Genomic DNA, 19,097 nt, shown 5'->3' with positions numbered 1-19,097 from the left:
CGTGACACACACAGATCAGACACATATTTCTGTGTTGCAGGTATGGAGATGTTCTTATGTTTTGGAGATGCTGTCTTTCAGTCATTGTTTTTATAAGTACAGTGTTGTACTGCCTGTTAGATGGCGGTTATTAATATAATTGTACTGAAGTATAATGTTTGAACTATAAGTACCAGAATATTGGGTCCTGGTTATTGAATTGTATTTATCTGACTGTTTATTTGTTTTTGAATTATTTTGTTTATTGTTCTTATAAGTTGTTTTTGATGTTTTTTCAGTGACATATTATTTATTTTGTGCTTTTTGTTTTTGAGAGCTTAAGTTAATGTTTTAAAACAATTTGTTGTATTTGATTCATTATGTTATTGTAGTGTTAATGAAGCTGCAGACACAGCTGCTTTCAGCATGGCCGGAGGAGAGGTGTACTGGCAGTCGCGTGACACACACAGATCAGACACATGTTTCTGTGTTGCAGATGTGCAGTAAAGAGCCAAAGACCCAGTACTGTCTCCTGCCTCTTACTTTCACGCCAGAACACAACGCAAGAACAACAGGCGTAACACATGAACGGGTTACACATACTGAGGTGAGTTGTTGAGGATATGTCGAGCTGTTGATAAGCACGGCTGTTTCTGTGCTCTTATATACTGTTAGCCTGTTTTGCTGGCGTTAGTGAAGCTGTTTTCAACTGGATGTAACATTGTTGAACTCTGATGATTAATGAATAAACTCTCGATGTGACGATGTGAGCATGTAATTGTAACCCTGTGTTCATTTAGTCGTTTGATACCGTTTAATATCCAGCACATCTATTGGGTGTTTTATAACATGCCCTGGAATCATTTTAAGTTTTACAATGCCGGTGATTTACGACTCTTTCGCGACAGTCAACTGTGGCGTAAACTCTGGCGGGTCTCAGAGCTAGCTTATGTGAGCCAGCAGTGACATCTATACATGCAGTAGCCTTAAAATACTGATTATTTATTCTCCTGCTAGGTAAGAATTTGTGTTTTATACCTTTATTGTCACATTGTGCGCCATGTTATTGTTTCGGTGAAATGAATTTCTACAATGGCGGACTTAGACAAAATAGTGTTACTGTTAATTTGACTCTCTGCAGTGTTTAAATGCTTACACATACACACACAGTTACTGTCCCTCCACACGTATCAGTTCTGCTTCTATGCCCCATCTTTGTTTACTCTTTCCCACCCAACAAGTGCATAAATAAGATGTTAAAAACGTCATCATCATATCAAACATGATCGATTTGGGGGGAGTTTGTTTGGCACATGCTGACTGCATCCTAATTATAACCAGAAGAGGAGGCGAGAGCAGAGAACGAGAGTGCAGCAGTTTGGTCAAAGGAACAGGTGAAGAAGAGGTGAGCATCCAAGAGACGAGCAAGAGGACAGTTTCAAAGCAGACATTATGGCACAATAAAAGCTGTAAGAGCAGAGATTCATTCATATCTTTACTATTTTTCTTTAGCTTCTACTCCCGCTGCTTACAATAAATCCGAGATAAAGAACAAACAAGAACAACTCACATGGCATTGATTGTTTAGTTCAGTGTCACTCTGTGATTGTTTGACATTTCATATAAATGTGACTCTAAAATATAGCCAATAATATTAAAAAGCTGCTGTTACTGAGTGAAACTTGAAGGATTATGATAAACTTCAGTTCTTACTGAATCTGTAACATTGCTTTTTTTAAAATTGTTAAATGACTTTTGTGTCACTGTGCACAGTGAAAAGCTCACTTGATGTAGTGGTGAGGCCATGTTCACCACTAGATGGAGACAACCTGGCACAGGTATTTTCTATACACTAAATTTCACACTGAAAAGCCTTGGTGGGAATTTTTGTTTCATAGAAAGTAAAGGAAAACGCTCATACTCTCTCCCGCACTCGATATATGATCCATTGTTGATCTGCACGCAGCTGTTGTCACAAATGTGGCACTCGCTTACGTCACTGTCATGAGACATTCTCGCAAAAAAAAATCACGGTTTTAGTAACGCAGTAACGCAGCGTTCCTACGGGAAAGTAACAGTAATCTAATTACCGTTTTTGCAATAGTAATCCCTTACTTTACTCGTTATTTGAAAAAAAGTAATCGGATTACAGTAACGCGTTACTGCCCATCTCTGGACGTCATCATCCCGTAAGCCAATTAGGTTGTCACTAGGGATGGGTATCGTTTAGGTTAGGTTAGCAGTGCTTAAACAATGGAAAAAACACAAACTTTGTCCAAAAACCTCTCATGTTCAGCTGTTTTCCACTTTTTCTTTTGTCATTTTAGCTTTTTTGGCCAGGATGAAGGGAGCATCTGCCATCAAACAAGAAGACAGCTGCATGTAACTACGACGGTGTTTGCTACTTCACCTTACATGCATTAATGTAATAACGTGGTTAGCCTACTCAACGTAAATTACACACGAACAACATTAAGCTCCTCGCCCAGAGAAGAACGGCTGCTGCTGCATCATCATCCGTCATCATTTCCGCTACACTGGCAGGGCTAGGGGCCAGGACTCTCGTCTTCGGGTTCTTGGGGGATGTTGCTAACTCCGGGTCTGATAACAGGCACCACAGCCGCAGTAGATGTGCTTGGTGTGAGGTCTTGCAGCAAGCTATCAAATATGGTGCATTTCTCGGCTTTTAAAAAAACGCTATGCGTCGCCAGGTTCGTCGTCAGATTCGAGGTGTTACCTCCTTTGCACAGTATCACCTTAAAGCACTTGTTGCTGCTGAGTTTGCATCTTTTGCTGTGAAATACAGCCAGACTTTGACCGCTTCGCCTTGGGCATTTTTAATCTGTAGCTCTGCTCTAAAAGAACGTACGTACCTGGGCCCGCCTACTATCCTCGGAAAGGTAAAATGATTGGCTAGAATCCAAAGTGTATGATATCTCAGGGGAAAAAAAGCACCGAAATAAAGCACCGAAATGTGCGCTGCTTTTCGGTCTGTTTACTACCGTTTATGTCAGAACCGGTACCATAACGGCACCGGATACCGGTACCCATCCCTAGTTGTCACATGACATTTGTGGACCCCGCTATTTTTTTAGTTGGACAATTTATCAGTAAAGTTTCAATCTCTGTTATTACCCCTAGACTAGACCGGCTGCACCACACAGACACTGCAAACCTCATCTCTGAAGAAAAACCACAAGAACAACATCCAAAAGAAAGAAAACATACCTTAGAAACATGCCGGGTTAGAGGAGACGGCAGCACTGCAGAGGTGAGGACAGGCATCTGTTTGAAATAGACAAAACAGTAAACATAGTCATACAGACTCAGAGACGCTTTCCATCCAATCTGTCTAAGTTTGAGCTGTTTTACAGTGAAGAATGGGCAAATAATTCAGTCTCTAGATGTGCAAAGCTGGTAGAGACGTACTCCAAAAGACCTGCAGGTGTAACTGGAGCAAAATGTGGCTCTATGAAGAGCAGGGGGTGAATAGAAAAGAATGACACACTTTTCCAAATTTCATTTGCTTAGAATTTTGACAACCATGTATTATTTTCATGCCACTTCACAATTATGTGCTACTTTGTGTTAATCTACCATTGAAACTGTCAATAAAAACATCTTTTGTTTGTGGTTGTAAGGTGACAAAATGTGCACAAGTTCAAGGACTATGAATGCTATTTCAAGGGACTGTAATGTTAAATCACCCCCCATGCACACATCAGTGCACATGCATGTACACATATGCAGAGTTACATTATCAAAGAAGCTAAAAAAACAAGCTCTGCTTTAACTTTTAACTAAAAAAAAGACTGCAAACTTTAGGAACAATATGGAATGAGTGATAATGTCATCATTCCATGAATTGAAAAAATTTGTTTCACCTTAAATCTATTTTTCTTTTCTTAATTGCAAAAACTGTAAATTTGGCTCAAGGGGACCTGAAAGCCAGGAGACAATTTATTGACTTTGCCCACAATCTTATGGAGGAAAAGATTTCCATTAAATATTAATAGAGCAAAATCTCTCTCTCTTAAGTATTTGCACCTAACCACGTCCTAACCTAGCAGTCATATACAGCTATTAATTAATCCTGCATTTTTTTTGTCAAAGACATTTCTCACCATGAAATTACCCGATTCAAAACATGAACACTGTTAGCCTTTGCAGTAATTTCCATAGCTTAGTACTGCAAAATCAACAGTAAAAAACTCTAAAGGATGTTAGCAGTTTAGTACTGTAATTTGCATGTAATTGTGGGAAAATTCCATGAGATTACACTATTTTTACGGTAACTCACCGTACTCATGGAAACAGCTGTAAAATACAGCAAATGTAACAATTGGTGATGTTACTGAGATTATACTATTACACCATCCGGATTTCTGTTGTTTTCTACTGTAGATCTAAGAGTAATTACTTAAATCCTCATTCAGTTGTTTTTATTTGTTTGCTTCTTTTTTCTTGCTTTGTTGGGTTTTTTCCTTCCTGGTCTGAGGGATAGGGGTTCTAAGTGTTGTGGGTAGGGGATAAACTGCTGGAAGCAACTATAAGACATGTGAGTGTGTCATTAATCTGTATTCTGATATTTCAGTTTTAACAGTCACTGTGAAACTTGCTTGTTTGGCGTTTGACAATTCTGCGTGTATTTGCTTTTCTTTGTTGCTTCAACTCAATAAAAATATCTTTGAGAAAAAAAAATCCTCATTCAGAGTGTATTACTATAAAATGTGATTCACTGTGAAAGCAGTATAACATATAAACTACAATATACAGCATAATTTTTAACTTAAGGAGTAAGTTGCAGCCACACTAAAATTTAATTCCTTGAACTGAATGGAACCTCATATATTAATAAATGCATTTGTTTAGTCAAACAATGTGAAACATTAGTAATACTATTAATTAATAGTATACTTGTAAGGTTAGTATTGTGATAGAGTCGAGTATATTTAATTATACTCTTGTAGACATTATGACATTATGCTAGTACAATTATGGTGAACAAAAAGTACATCTAAAAGTTAATTTCAAGAATACTGTTATGTACTAAAACGGGGGCCAATATAGTCCCAAGAAGCATTATTAGTATACGTACTAGGTAAGATATACTTGGGAAATATAATTGAAGTATACTTATTTTTGTATGGCCAGCAACAAAAACTAATGGCTACATTTAGAGTAATGTTTAAAAATGACTTCATTTAGCAGGATGTTGCTTTTTTTCTCTTCTTATTCTTTCTTATACTGGACCTTCATTTGTTTTGTATAAGGTGGTACTTTTTAAGACACCTCTGCCTAACTACAGTGAACTGACCTAATAATATGCTCTGGTCGTCATTTTACACAAGGTGTCACATCCATGAAACCTACACCACTAACCAGCATCAGTCCTACAACTTCACTCTCAAAATTAATAAATTCTGGGACAAGCAGAAACTGTATTTTTAGCGGTGCATTTTGTTGCAGGCCAGACTGCTATTAAATGCTCTCCTAAAGAAATAATTCCTTTGTAGCACCACTTCGTCTTGGTTCAGAAGAGATGTCCTGATATACGTGATTGTTAGGTATTTTAGTACCATGGGAGCATTTACTGGATATTGTTTTATAGTGACATTATGCAGGAAAACTCTGTCATTCAATAAGGCCCCTTTGTTTTAGTTATTTTTCTCTTTGACCCAAGAATTGATGTGTGAGAATCACAGGCTGGTACAAGGTTGAAATACCACAGAGATCACTCCCTCAGCTACATTAGTTTCTTAATCTTTTAGGAGACGCCTGTTGAAGGCCAGATGGTTTGTTTCAGAATTCACTAATGAAAGAACTCTTTATTTCGTGCCTTGAAAATATGTCGCTGAGATAATCACAATTGTAGCTGAACTGATACACTATACAAAGGATGCTTCTTCACCCAAGGGCAGAAAGACGCTCCCTTATCTTGGTCTGTACTGGTTTAAACTGAGAATCTGCTGACTCATGAATTTGTCCCTCTATATAAACTGTTGTACTTGTGAATAAAGTTGAGTCAATTTGGGAAGACAACCTGAAGCAGTCTCTGTTTTCTTGTTCTCCCAAGCTGCTCCCGAGCTCGTACTAACACGCTGAATGGCATGCTTGAATATTACTTGAGAATATATTTGACTGTGTTACAGACTAAGGTACATTCTCTGCTGATAGACGTCCACGCCTCGGAGGAAGCCGATCCACGGATTAGGCCCTGGAAGCCGTTTCCTTCAATTTTGGTGTCAGAAGTGGGATCCTGACGAAGGTAGGCACTCGTCTTTTATTTTATAAGACTGTGTTATGCCTTTCTCAGTGATCCACATAGAAACGGGATACGCTGACGAGGCCTTCTTCAGTGGCCCACATAGTAACAAGTGGGATACGCTGAGGAGCCTTCTTTAGTGGCCCACATAGAAACACAGGAAGTTGCCTGTTGTTTTGTAAATTAAAGCAGAAAGGACACAGGAAGTTGCCTGTTGTCATAAACTAAGAAGTTGCTCACCAGCAGAAAGGACACAGGAAGTTGCCTGGGGTCATAAAACGAGAAGTTGCTCGTTAAAAAGTGAGAAGTTGCTCACTAAAAAGATAAAATTGCTAGCAAAAAATCAAGTAACCTCAGGTGTGCCACAGCAAAATAAAAACTAACTTAAATCCTTCAAGCGTCTAAACCCCTCTGGAAATCACTGACCATGGGTCAGAATAATTCAAAGACCTTAGACGGGTCCGATAAAAAATCAAAATTAACTGTAAAACCAGATACCACCACTTGGGTGGGCCTGATTATAGATATATATTATGTCAACGAATTCCAGGTGTGACTGAATCTCAGCTTATTGAAGAAGTAGAGGAACTAGACCCTAAAGATGACCAAGCAGCCAACACCACCTCGTTTTTGTGGATAAACGATGACAAAATCACAGCCTTTTTTCAAAATCTAAAGAAATTTCTGCTCACAATGTCTAGAGATAAAATCAAACGTTTCACACACTGCTGGACTAATGAGGCATGCACGCCTGAAGGAGGAAATGATCAGATTTTCATAACAACATTCTTAAACAATATTCATCCAGAATGTTCACAACTATTGAAGCTGACTGCCACTGATAATCTCTATGACATGAAGATAAAGAACTTTATCACACTTGTCAAAACAAAAGCTGGTGCAGATCTTTTCCCCAACAGCACGAAGGCTAAAAGTGTTAAGATGATGTTGAATTTTGATGTTGAAGGCTCAGAGGAAAGTGAAAAAATGATGTATGCAGGGGCCCCGCCCCCTCAACAAGCGCAGCAGGGAGATTTCAGAAGGAGAGATAGGAGTGGAGACGCATGTTTTTATTGTGGAAAAATAGGACACTGGAGGAGGGAATGCAAATCAGCAGCACGTAGGTCTCAACCACAAAACACAGGACCAGCTCCTGCCACTAGGCGTCAGCAGAGCTCTTCCAGACAAGGTAACTGGCAACGCAGACAGGAATCACATCAAAATAATGGCCCTTTTGCACTTAGGCAGCAACCTTATAATCCACATTTTAATCCCCACCCATATGATAACGAAAGACTGGACCGACAATAGGGAGGCCCAGGTGAAGACGAGGGACAGTGTGAAGCACTACACACGATGCTGCATTTGCAATTGTCCCGTAACACAGAAAGCTTGCCCACGTTAGATATAGAAATAGGTGAAAAGATTTATTCCTTTTTAGTTGACAGTGGAGCCACTAAAAGTTCACTGTCTGGAAAATTCTATAGTGGGCCTGTTTCCTCTGTGTGCATCAACACCATGGGAATAAACGGAACTCTAGTGCAATGCCCCAAAACTCATTCTCTAAAAACACGCTGGGGCCCAAAACCAGACGAAATTACATATCATCCATTCATAATTATTCCAAACTCGCCTGTGAATCTATTAGGCAGAGATTTAATGGCAAAAATGAACTTGTGTATTTCATTTAACACAAAGGGTGAAATGTTTGCAGACACTGATAACAGCTATGTTTTCTCTGCCCTATGCACCGACACCATGGAGAAGGAACAGCCTCTGTGTCAGCTGGACGCCTCAGCGGAGAATGAACTCAATATCCATCTGACTGGTATCCCACGTCACACACTGTGCCAAACATGTGTACAGACACCACTACCAGGTAACCCCATGCCTGGAAGCCACATATTTGTTTCTCTCACACTGTTCAACAACATGATAACTGCTCACACCAGTGAAGGCCAAACAGTGGTTTTGTCGCATAACTCAGACATAGGCTATGACATTACTGCACCATGTCGACACATAGATCTAACCTACCCCATACACTGTACTATCTTTGCTGTCACATTGCCAGCTGAATATCAAAACATGACATTATGGTCAAGAGGTGAGAATGATGTAGGATTTATCGACTGTACACCTTATCATGCTCAGCTGAAAAACAACAAGCCGGTATATGTCAAGCAATATCCCATTTCCGCTGAAAAAGCCGCAGCCTTAGACATCATCATAGGAGATTTATTGACAGCTGGAGTAATAAAGCCCACAGTATCTCCATATAACACTCCTGTCAATCCTGTGCCAAAGCCTAACAAACCTGGCGTATGGCGTTTCACACAAGACTTAAGGCAAATTAATGCAGTCATTATGCCTCTGCCACCTCTTGTCCCAGATGTTCCCAGCATACTGACATCTATTCCAGCAACAGCCACACATTTTACTGTGGTGGATTTGTGCTCCGCCTTTTTCTCAGTACCTGTGCATGAGGACACACAGCCGCTATTTGCTTTTACACATAGAGATAAGCAGTACACATGGACTCGCTTACCCCAAGGCATGGTAGACAGCCCTGCGGCTTTCTCAATGGTGGTACGTGCTACCCTGGACGGCTTCATTCCTCCAGAGGGCTGTACCTTGATCCAGTACGTGGATGATCTCCTCCTCTGTGCTGAAAGTGAAAAACTATGTCAAACTGCCACACATATGCTACTCCAGCACCTCCAACAGACTGGCCACAAAGCATCAGCAAAGAAAATGCAGTACTGTCAGACTTCTGTTCAATATTTGGGATTCACACTGTCTCACGGACAACGTTCCATGACTACAGACAGGGTCAAAGCTGTGACCTCTGTCCCTAAGCCCACTACACAGAAGGAAATGCTGTCTTTCCTAGGCATGGTGAACTATTGCAGACAGTGGATACCAGACTGTTCTTTTCATGACCACATTCTGCGTGAATGCTGCAAAAAAGACAAGCCTCCTCGAATACTGTGGTCAACAGAAATGACTGCCTCTTTCAATGCATTACAGGGAGCGCTGACCTCTGCCCCTTGTTTGGGTCTGCCTGACTACCACTTACCGTTCCACCTGTACGTCACAGAGAACGGCACAACCTGTGCAGGCGTATTGGCCCAAGAGCATGGCTGTGGCTACTGTCCAGTAGCCTTCTACTCAAAGGTGCTGCCAGCAGTAGTTCAGGGGATGCCGGCCTGCCTGAGAGCAGTAGCAGCTTGCTCTATCATGATAAGGGACTGCGAGAAGCTCACACTCTCACATGACACTATTCTACACACCAATCACCAGGTCACGACCATTCTAGCAAACATAACTACACAACATATGACCGCACAACGTCGCTCAGGTTATGAAGCTACACTGACTTCAACAGCAAATCTCACTATAAAAGCAAACAGCACACCCAATTCGCCAGCACACTTACTCATTCGTATGCTGTGTTCCTCTGACCGACAGGATGGTTCAGACGACCCTGACGATCATGATTGTATGACACGTATACAGGAATCCACAGCACCACGCCCAGACTTAGAGCAGACACCAATACCAGACTCAGTCATTGTTTATGTGGACGGGTCCTGTTCAAAACCAAATGACAACTCATTTCTTTGTGGCTATTCGGTGGTGACATTGCCTGACATCATACTAGAGGCTCACTCATTACCATTTCACTCAGCACAAAAAGCAGAGCTCATGGCTTTAATACGCACCTGTGAGTTACATGTGGATAAGCGGGTAACAATTTACACTGATAGCCGTTATGCATTCGGTGTGGTGCATGACTTTGGCACATTGTGGAGACAGAGAGGCTTCACATCTGCTGATGGAAAATCGATCGCTAATTCTGATCTTGTTCAAAGACTTTTGCAGGCTATACAGCTGCCATCGGCAATTGCAGTTGTTAAAACGAAGGGGCACAGCACGGCTGACACAGACGAAGCAGTGGGAAATGCTCTTGCAGACGTAACCGCGAAAGCAGCTGCTGCCTCACAGCAACCACCCAGAAAGGAAGTATTATCTTTGCCTTTACAGCTGCCACTTGTCGCACTCCCAGACTATTTAGAAACAAATGTTGACCTAAAATTCATACAAGAGCAAGCCTCTGCCTTAGATTACACTTACTGGGAAAGTAATGATTGTACCTTAGATAACAGAGACGGCTTATACAAAAACCTTGAGGGTTTGATTGCCCTCCCATCTTCACTACTGCCAATCCTTGTCCGCCATTTTCACGGTGTGAGTCATGTCGGACAAAGAGGGGTAATAGGAGCAATAAAATCAAGATTTGTAATCGAGAAAACATCACACGCAGTAAAACGCATATTAGCAACCTGTCTAACATGTGCACGAACTAATGTAGGTAGCTCAAAAGCAAAACATCAGCATTTACCACAACCAGATTTCCCATTTCATACATTACAAATTGATTTTACACACATGCCAGCACAAGGAAGCATCAAGTACTTACTGGTAATAGTGGACCAATTTAGTAAATGGGTAGAAGCTTATCCAACATCAAAAGAAACTGCAGAAGTAGTCTGTCAAAAGTTGTGCAATGAAATAATACCCAGATTTGGAATACCTCACCAAATTAACAGTGATAGAGGACCTTCATTCACATCAGAAGTAATTCAAAAGTGTGCTAAAACTCTAGGAATAGACTGGAAATATCATGTGCCATACCATCCTCAGAGTTCAGGAGTTGTAGAAAGAATGAATAGGACCATAAAAAATCGCCTGACTAAAGCAATGATAGAAACAGGAATGACCTGGATCAAACTACTTCCTCAAATCCTCTGCGAGATTAGAATGACTCCATCCGCAGCAACCAAATTATCTCCATTTGAAATAATCATGGGAAGACCGTTTCCAACACCATGGTCAGCCTCCAGAGGGGCACCGCTATTGGAAGGGGACATAGACACTGCATTGTCTGACTATGTTCATAACCTGGTAGAAACACTGAATAATAACTATCAGAAAGTTTGTCTCTCTCAGCCTCTCCCTTCCACAGATCCAACCCATCCGTGGAAACCAGGAGATGCGGTGTTGGTGAAGTCGCTAAAACCAAGGGCACTCAGGGAGGCCGCGTGTTCCAGCCCCCAGACTGTACTTGCAGTGACGAGAACCAGCATCCTAACAGACGGACAACCTCAGTGGATTCATGCCAGCAGGGTTAAGACCAGCCCCACCAAACCACCTAAGGCGTCGGATCAAGTAGATGACGACTCAGGCGAGCCAGCGCCCGGATTCAATACACCTACACACGCACAATCGCTGATTAACACACAACGCCTGAAAGAGCCAAGACTCAGAAAGCCCTTTGATCCCCCACCTGAACAACAACAAGGTACTCGAACATCCAGCAGGAACAGAAAGCCTAGAGTACCACACAATGTCTAACCTGATAAAGATAGACTCGTTTCATCCTGATAATGGAAAAAATGAAATGCCCATTGTCATCACACGACGCTTAGGTCTCTCGAACCTGGGACCAGGCCAGGAGACGACTGAAGAACTGTGTTTTTTTATATATTTAGATTATTAATCATATCTACTGCATTAACCTTAGGATTTTTATTTACTATTTTGTATTGTAAACTGCAACCCTGTTCACATTTCTACAAGCCACATTTTGCTGACAATACCTCATGCTCCACTTGGCAAGACACCCACCTAGTACAGCTACTTCAATGTATTTGCAATTAGCACAAATTGATCCTGAGGATGTGCCAGATGTTACCAATGATGATCCTGGTGTGTATATTGAACATTAGGCTGTGAACTATTACATTTTATGATTTGCTTTTTATATTATGTTATTACATTTGTGATTTTTCCTTTCTATTTGAGTTATTATTTTAAAAAAATAATAAAAGAGGGGAACTGTTAGGTATTTTAGTACCATGGGAGCATTTACTGGATATTGTTTTATAGTGACATTATGCAGGAAAACTCTGTCATTCAATAAGGCCCCTTTGTTTTAGTTATTTTTCTCTTTGACCCAAGAATTGATGTGTGAGAATCACAGGCTGGTACAAGGTTGAAATACCACAGAGATCACTCCCTCAGCTACATTAGTTTCTTAATCTTTTAGGAGACGCCTGTTGAAGGCCAGATGGTTTGTTTCAGAATTCACTAATGAAAGAACTCTTTATTTCGTGCCTTGAAAATATGTCGCTGAGATAATCACAATTGTAGCTGAACTGATACACTATACAAAGGATGCTTCTTCACCCAAGGGCAGAAAGACGCTCCCTTATCTTGGTCTGTACTGGTTTAAACTGAGAATCTGCTGACTCATGAATTTGTCCCTCTATATAAACTGTTGTACTTGTGAATAAAGTTGAGTCAATTTGGGAAGACAACCTGAAGCAGTCTCTGTTTTCTTGTTCTCCCAAGCTGCTCCCGAGCTCGTACTAACACGCTGAATGGCATGCTTGAATATTACTTGAGAATATATTTGACTGTGTTACAGACTAAGGTACATTCTCTGCTGATAGACGTCCACGCCTCGGAGGAAGCCGATCCACGGATTAGGCCCTGGAAGCCGTTTCCTTCAGTGATAATGTAACACATTATCACAGTTTAGCGCGTTGGGTTGTGTTGGATTGTTACGTTTTTAAAGCTTTGTAATGCGACAGGTGCGATAGCCGACACCACACCTTCACCTGACGTACAACGTGACGTATGACGCACACGTTGGGTATTCACTTTCAAAACAACACTGGGGATAGAAAATAGTGCTCGAGGTGGTTAATGCTCCTTTCGCTGGTTGCCAACCACCATTAAATAACAACAAGAAGAAAATATTGATCTGCTTCTCTTAGTTTTGCACGTTTAAGCCGCAATTCAGACTCAAAAAAAGCTGCAAAGCAGGAGAACGACATGGCCATCAAATATTCTGTGCCACAGATACAGTTCGCTGCAGCACAGAGTGATGATGAGACCGTTAACATGTGCAACTTAGAAGTAGTCAGAGGTAACTGGATGTTCAATCGGGTTAAATGCAAGGTTGATTGGATTATATCTGAAGATCGTATGCTATTCGTGGTAACTCTGCTAGACTCCAAATTGCTGCTCGTCCATGCGGGAGTATCTCAAAATTAAATGAAACCACTTAACACTTTTTCCCTAAAACGGACTGACATGGGACACATTAAAGTTGGATCGGAACCTGCTAATCAGTCTGAAGGTAAGTGTTTTTTTCACTTATTCGAGAGAAGTCCGAAATGCGTTCTTAGTACTGTTTGTTTTGACTTTTAAGCTACCCTACCAGGATATTTTCATTTAAAGACAAATTGTCAATATCTCTGAATGTGGAGACTCAAAAGACTAGTTAGGTAATTTGCCGATGGATTTATGAGACTTGATAGAAACTTGGACGTTTGCAACAGGTGAATCGGTGAACTACCGAGGTTGCGCCCAAATGCTTAAAGCTGTTAGCTGGTCAGTGTTTTCAGGTGTGCTTGTACTACCTGTACGGTGCGGAGTGCTGACTAAGTCATGTTAAACCCATTAAAGCGTCGAGCTCAAATATCTTTTCATTTTTGTGCACTGTTCTCTTGTTGGCACACATTTTCTGTTTATTGAAGCCTTTTGTGAATAATTTTGATCATGTAAAAACTGGGAATTGGTCCCTATTGACAATACTCTTATTTTTTGCATTGAATATGTCATTCAGGAAAGGTAATTGGTCACTGAAGTTTTTGCAACTGTGTATTTCTAAATTTTGTGGCTTCAGTGCACACAAATTTATATTGTTCAGTTTGCATGTTAAAAGCCTGCCAAGCACCCCAAGGCTGATTATGCTTGGTAAGAAGTCATTTATGACATAGAGCTGATTAGACCATATTAAAATTTCTGTTTGGCACAGGAGCTTTTCGTGGACACAGGTATCCAGTCTCTGTTTTGTTAGCTCAAATTTCTGTAATTTCCTTTATAAACCAAGGTTGTTGGACATGTGTCTCAGTGAATCCAGCAAAGTAACAATATCAAATTTCACATTACATATTACTGATCAACAGTAGTCTAGCTACACCAACAGCAGAAATACTGAAGTCAATACTGTAAAGTTTAACAGCAGCACAAACTATAAACTCCAAAATAACCATACAGTTGATTCACCTCCGGTACTTTAACTGGGCTGACTCTTTGTTAGGTGTGTTTAATGTGCAGAATAATTCCCAATTATATACAATTATAATATGTTAAAATGGACTTATGTACACAAGGCCATTAATAATTAACTGTACGTAGGTATTTGCTTTATGACTATCTAGACAGTGTGAAGAAGTGAAGTATTGAAATTATTTTATGTTGCATAATGACAACATGTTGCCCCTATACATTTAAGGACAAAGTTCAATGACCGCCACCTGCTGGATGGTGAGTGCAGAGGGGCGTGTAATTGTTGAGCTGGACAAAGAGAACACCTGTGCTGATGCAATGTCAGTCTTCTTTGGTTCATTCTATGTATTGAACCTGGAATACCAGGAGTCAGCGGGTGCAAGGTTTTTTGTAAGGATAAACCCTGAAGAGGGAACAAAATGTACCTCCAAGGTTGGGACAAGCAGGAAGACTGGGACCACTGTGAAGCGAAAGGTTGTTCACATTAACCCTCATGTCACAACTTTCCTCCAGTGGCTTACTGAATTTGAGTGGAGAACTTCAAATTAGGGAAATTAGTAAATTTCTTGTATAATTTAAGTGACCAATGTGTTGTTACCCATGTCTCCACAGATGATCCATGGCCCATGCTTTCTGGACATTTACACAAGACGAGCAACAATGAAGACAAGCTCTCTCGCCATCTTGCAAGACGCTGTCTCTGTCCAATAGGTTTTTTTGAGTGCAACAGTTTTGATTTTTTTCCCTTCTTTTACCCATCCATCCATCCATTCACTTCCGCTTATCCTTTTTCAGGGTCGCGGGGGGCGCCGGAGCCTATCCCAGCTGTCATAGGGCGAAAGGCGGGGTACACCCTGGACAGGTCGCCAGTCTGTCGCAGGGCCAACACACAGGGACAGACAACCATTCACACTCACATTCACTCGCACATTCACACCTAGTGGCAATTTGTATTATCCAATTAACCTATCCCCACAAGCTGCATGTCTTTGGACGGTGGGAGGAAGCCGGAGTACCCGGAGAGAACCCACGCAAACACGGGGAGAACATGCAAACTCCACACAGAAAGACCTGATGGTGGAATTGAACTCAGGACCTTCTTGCTGTGTGGCAACAGTGCTAACCTTCTTTTACCCGTTTGTTAAAAATTATTTCAGCTACTTACACTTTAATTGTCACATGTATTGGCTCACCCTACAAATCAATGAACTCAGTCCACAAAGCAAGATCAGGGTTCAGTGCAGGTCAGTCAAGTTCCTTCACACCACACACGCTCATCCATGTCCTTGTGGACCCTGTTTTGTGCAATGATTTGGTCGTGTGAGCCAGTATTTTGGACAAAGTGTATATAAAGGGAGACGTGTGGGGCTTGATATTATATCCATTACAATTCAGTTTGTTTGTATGGTGCCAACAAAATGAATGCCAAGGCACTTCACATTGTAGGTTTGAGACCCTACAAAATATAAGTAAGGAAACCCAACACTTGAGCATGTGTTGTCTGCCATGATATGGATATGACATAATATCGTTATTGTTTGTACAACCATCTGAGAAAATAATGGATTACATGGTTTAGTAAAAACAAGTGCTTCCTCAATGAAAATATGTTTTCAGTTCTTTTCAGTTTTTGATTTTGGAAATGTGCATTTCAGCAGGGAAGAATCAGAATTGAAATAAAGTGGTGTAAAGCACATGAATTATATTTTGTGTGTGTGTGTGTGTGTGTGTGTGTGTGTGTGTGTGTGTGTGTGTGTGTGTGTGTGTGTGTGTGTCCATCCATCCAACTTTTTTGGAACCCTCCAGTCTCTTACAGTATGTTACTGTTAACTGAAATTACGGTAAATTACGACCTGTTAAAAGAGTAAATGACCGCCTGTTAGGACACGGTGTCCTCTAGCAGAGATGAATATTTTTGGTACTGATGATGCGTGATAACGGTAAGTTACTGGTTAATATATTGCAGTTTATTACCTTGCAGCGGGCTTACAGTGACATACCGTGAATAAACGGTAGTATACCAATTTATTAATCACAGTATGATGTTACTTTGTTGACGTAATTTACGACATAACGACATAACGGTATCTCACTGACATAACTGTCGCCAGTGAGATACCGTAAAAAAGGCTACGGTGCGTTACCATAATTTGTCCAAGAGTATTATACCACACCAGCAAAAAACGGTATCATCCTGCAGAAAGGTAAGCTACCGTAACACGGCGTCACGATATGACGCTGGCAGCAGTGACGCCAGTATGTTACCGTAAAGTGGCGATGAAAAGTCTAACGGTGCAGATACACGGAGTAATCAGAAAAGTTTAGCATGAATCTGGACATTAGATTTAAGATTTAAGTTTTAAGCTTATCAGATATCACTTGTTAGAAGCTCCTTACCGTTTGAAGAAATCTCTTCTCAATCTGCTGTCCTCTTCTGCTTGCATCTTTTTTTTTTCATCTAACACTGACGTTATTTTTTCTCCGTGAAAAACACAGCAACTCATCTTATCCCGGGGTGCCAGGAAGTCGAGCTGCGGATCTCAGCAGAAAACTTTTCAAACTGATTGCAGGTTGATCCAGGTATACATTTGAAACAGGTTCTCCTCGGTGACGTGACAGTCGGAATGCATCTGCGTAACCATGGTTACAGGGGGACGCTTTGGAACTCTGCTGTTCAGCAGCAAAATATTTCAGATCAATATGTAAATACTCCAACTCTAAAACCAAGTAATATAAATATGCTGCATATGTGTATAGTGCGTTCATGTGTGTGTGCGCTGCGTGGTGACGTAGGCGCGTGCATGTGTGCCCCGGTCACAGCTCCTTTCAGCATGGCCGGAGGTAAGTCACTGCCACGTTGCTCTCAGCTAATTAAAGTTTGTTCAGATCCCAAGCTGCAATGTGAATACAGCCAAACCGCCGCGTTTTTGTTTGTCATTAAGAGACTCATTCGGGATAAGTTTTGTGGAGGGCGGAGTTCACTAATATACGCTTATGAGTTTTAGCCGAGAACGCAGCTAAAATGCTAGCATGCTAAGTTAGCCTGATTGCTAGCGGCTACTCGCGGCAGTCTTTTTTTAACAGCATGCACTCTTTTTTTCCTTCGTCAGGAGAGGTGTACTGGCAGTCGCGTGACACACACAGATCAGACACATATTTCTGTGTTGCAGATATGGAGATGTTCTTATGTTTTGGAGATGCAGTCTTTCATTCATTGTTTTTATAAGTACAGTGTTGTACTGCCTGTTAGATGGCGGTTATTAATATAATTGTACTGAAGTATAATGTTTGAACTATAAATACCAGAATATTGGGTCCTGGTTATTGAATTGTATTTATCTGACTGTTTATTTGTTTTTGAATTATTTTGTTTATTGTTCTTATAAGTTGTTTTTGATGTTTTTTTCAGTGACATATTATTTATTTTGTGCTTTTTGTTTTTGAGAGCTTAAGTTAATGTTTTAAAACAATTTGTTGTATTTGATTCATTATATTATTGTAGTGTTAATGAAGCTGCAGACACAGCTGCTTTCAGCATGGCCGGAGGAGAGGTGTACTGGCAGTCGCGTGACACACACAGATCAGACACATGTTTCTGTGTTGCAGATGTGCAGTAAAGAGCCAAAGACCCAGTACTGTCTCCTGCCTCCTACTTTCACGCCAGAACACAACGCAAGAACAACAGGCGTAACACATGAACGGGTTACACATACTGAGGTGAGTTGTTGAGGATATGTCGAGCTGTCGATAAGCACGGCTGTTTCTGTGCTCTTATATACTGTTAGCCTGTTTTGCTGGCGTTAGTGAAGCTGTTTTCAACTGGATGTAACATTGTTGAACTCTGATGATTAATGAATAAACTCTCGATGTGACGATGTGAGCATGTAATTGTAACCCTGTGTTCATTTAGTCGTTTGATACCGTTTAATATCCAGCACATCTATTGGGTGTTTTATAACATGCCCTGGAATCATTTTAAGTTTTACAATGCCGGTGATTTACGACTCTTTCGCGACAGTCAACTGTGGCGTAAACTCTGGCGGGTCTCAGAGCTAGCTTATGTGAGCCAGCAGTGACATCTATACATGCAGTAGCCTTAAAATACTGATTATTTATTCTCCTGCTAGGTAAGAATTTGTGTTTTATACGTTTATTGTCACATTGTGCGCCATGTTATTGTTTCGGTGAAATGAATTTCTACAATGGCGGACTTAGACAAAATAGTGTTACTGTTAATTTGACTCTCTGCAGTGTTTAAATGCTTACACATACACACACAGTTACTGTCCCTCCACACGTATCAGTTCTGCTTCTATGCCCCATCTTTGTTTACTCTTTCCCACCCAACAAGTGCATAAATAAGATGTTAAAAACGTCATCATCATATCAAACATGATCGATTTGGGGGGAGTTTGTTTGGCACATGCTGACTGCATCCTAATTATAACCAGAAGAGGAGGCGAGAGGAGAGAACGAGAGTGCAGCAGTTTGGTGAAAGGAACAGGAAAGATGAAGAAGAGGTGAGCATCCAAGAGACGAGCAAGAGGACAGTTTCAAAGCAGACATTATGGCACAATAAAAGCTGTAAGAGCAGAGATTCATTCATATCTTTACTATTTTTCTTTAGCTTCTACTCCCGCTGCTTACAATAAATCTGAGATAAAGAACAAACAAGAACAACTCACATGGCATTGATTGTTTAGTTCAG

At 40.9% G+C, this 19,097-nt stretch overlaps 1 protein-coding gene across 6 annotated transcripts in view; it reads left to right on the top strand.

The window, feature by feature from the left end:
* The first annotated feature begins 389 nt into the window (after positions 1-389).
* Positions 390-19,097, top strand: part of LOC146662873 (rab3 GTPase-activating protein catalytic subunit-like) — a 56,493-nt gene continuing 37,785 nt past the window's right edge. Inside the window, exons 1-2 of one of the 6 annotated variants that reach the window (XM_085415446.1) lie at positions 390-586; positions 1,753-1,817. In XM_085415446.1, the coding sequence (XP_085271572.1) occupies positions 1,798-1,817 (20 nt within the window). In that variant the 5' untranslated portion in view covers positions 390-586; positions 1,753-1,797. Of the gene's footprint in view, positions 587-1,332; positions 1,449-1,752; positions 1,818-17,915; positions 18,107-18,840; positions 18,910-19,097 lie in introns of those variants that run through there. The other 5 variants (XM_085415445.1, XM_085415444.1, XM_085415443.1 and 2 more) reach the window with 5 other exon arrangements.

Source organism: Rhamphochromis longiceps, linkage group LG8, assembly GCF_057381845.1.
Source record: "Rhamphochromis longiceps isolate RC_006_pf linkage group LG8, R_longiceps_female_GT1.1, whole genome shotgun sequence".
NCBI classification, from domain to species: domain Eukaryota; kingdom Metazoa; phylum Chordata; class Actinopteri; order Cichliformes; family Cichlidae; genus Rhamphochromis; species Rhamphochromis longiceps.
This window is presented reverse-complemented; position numbering and strand designations above follow the sequence as displayed.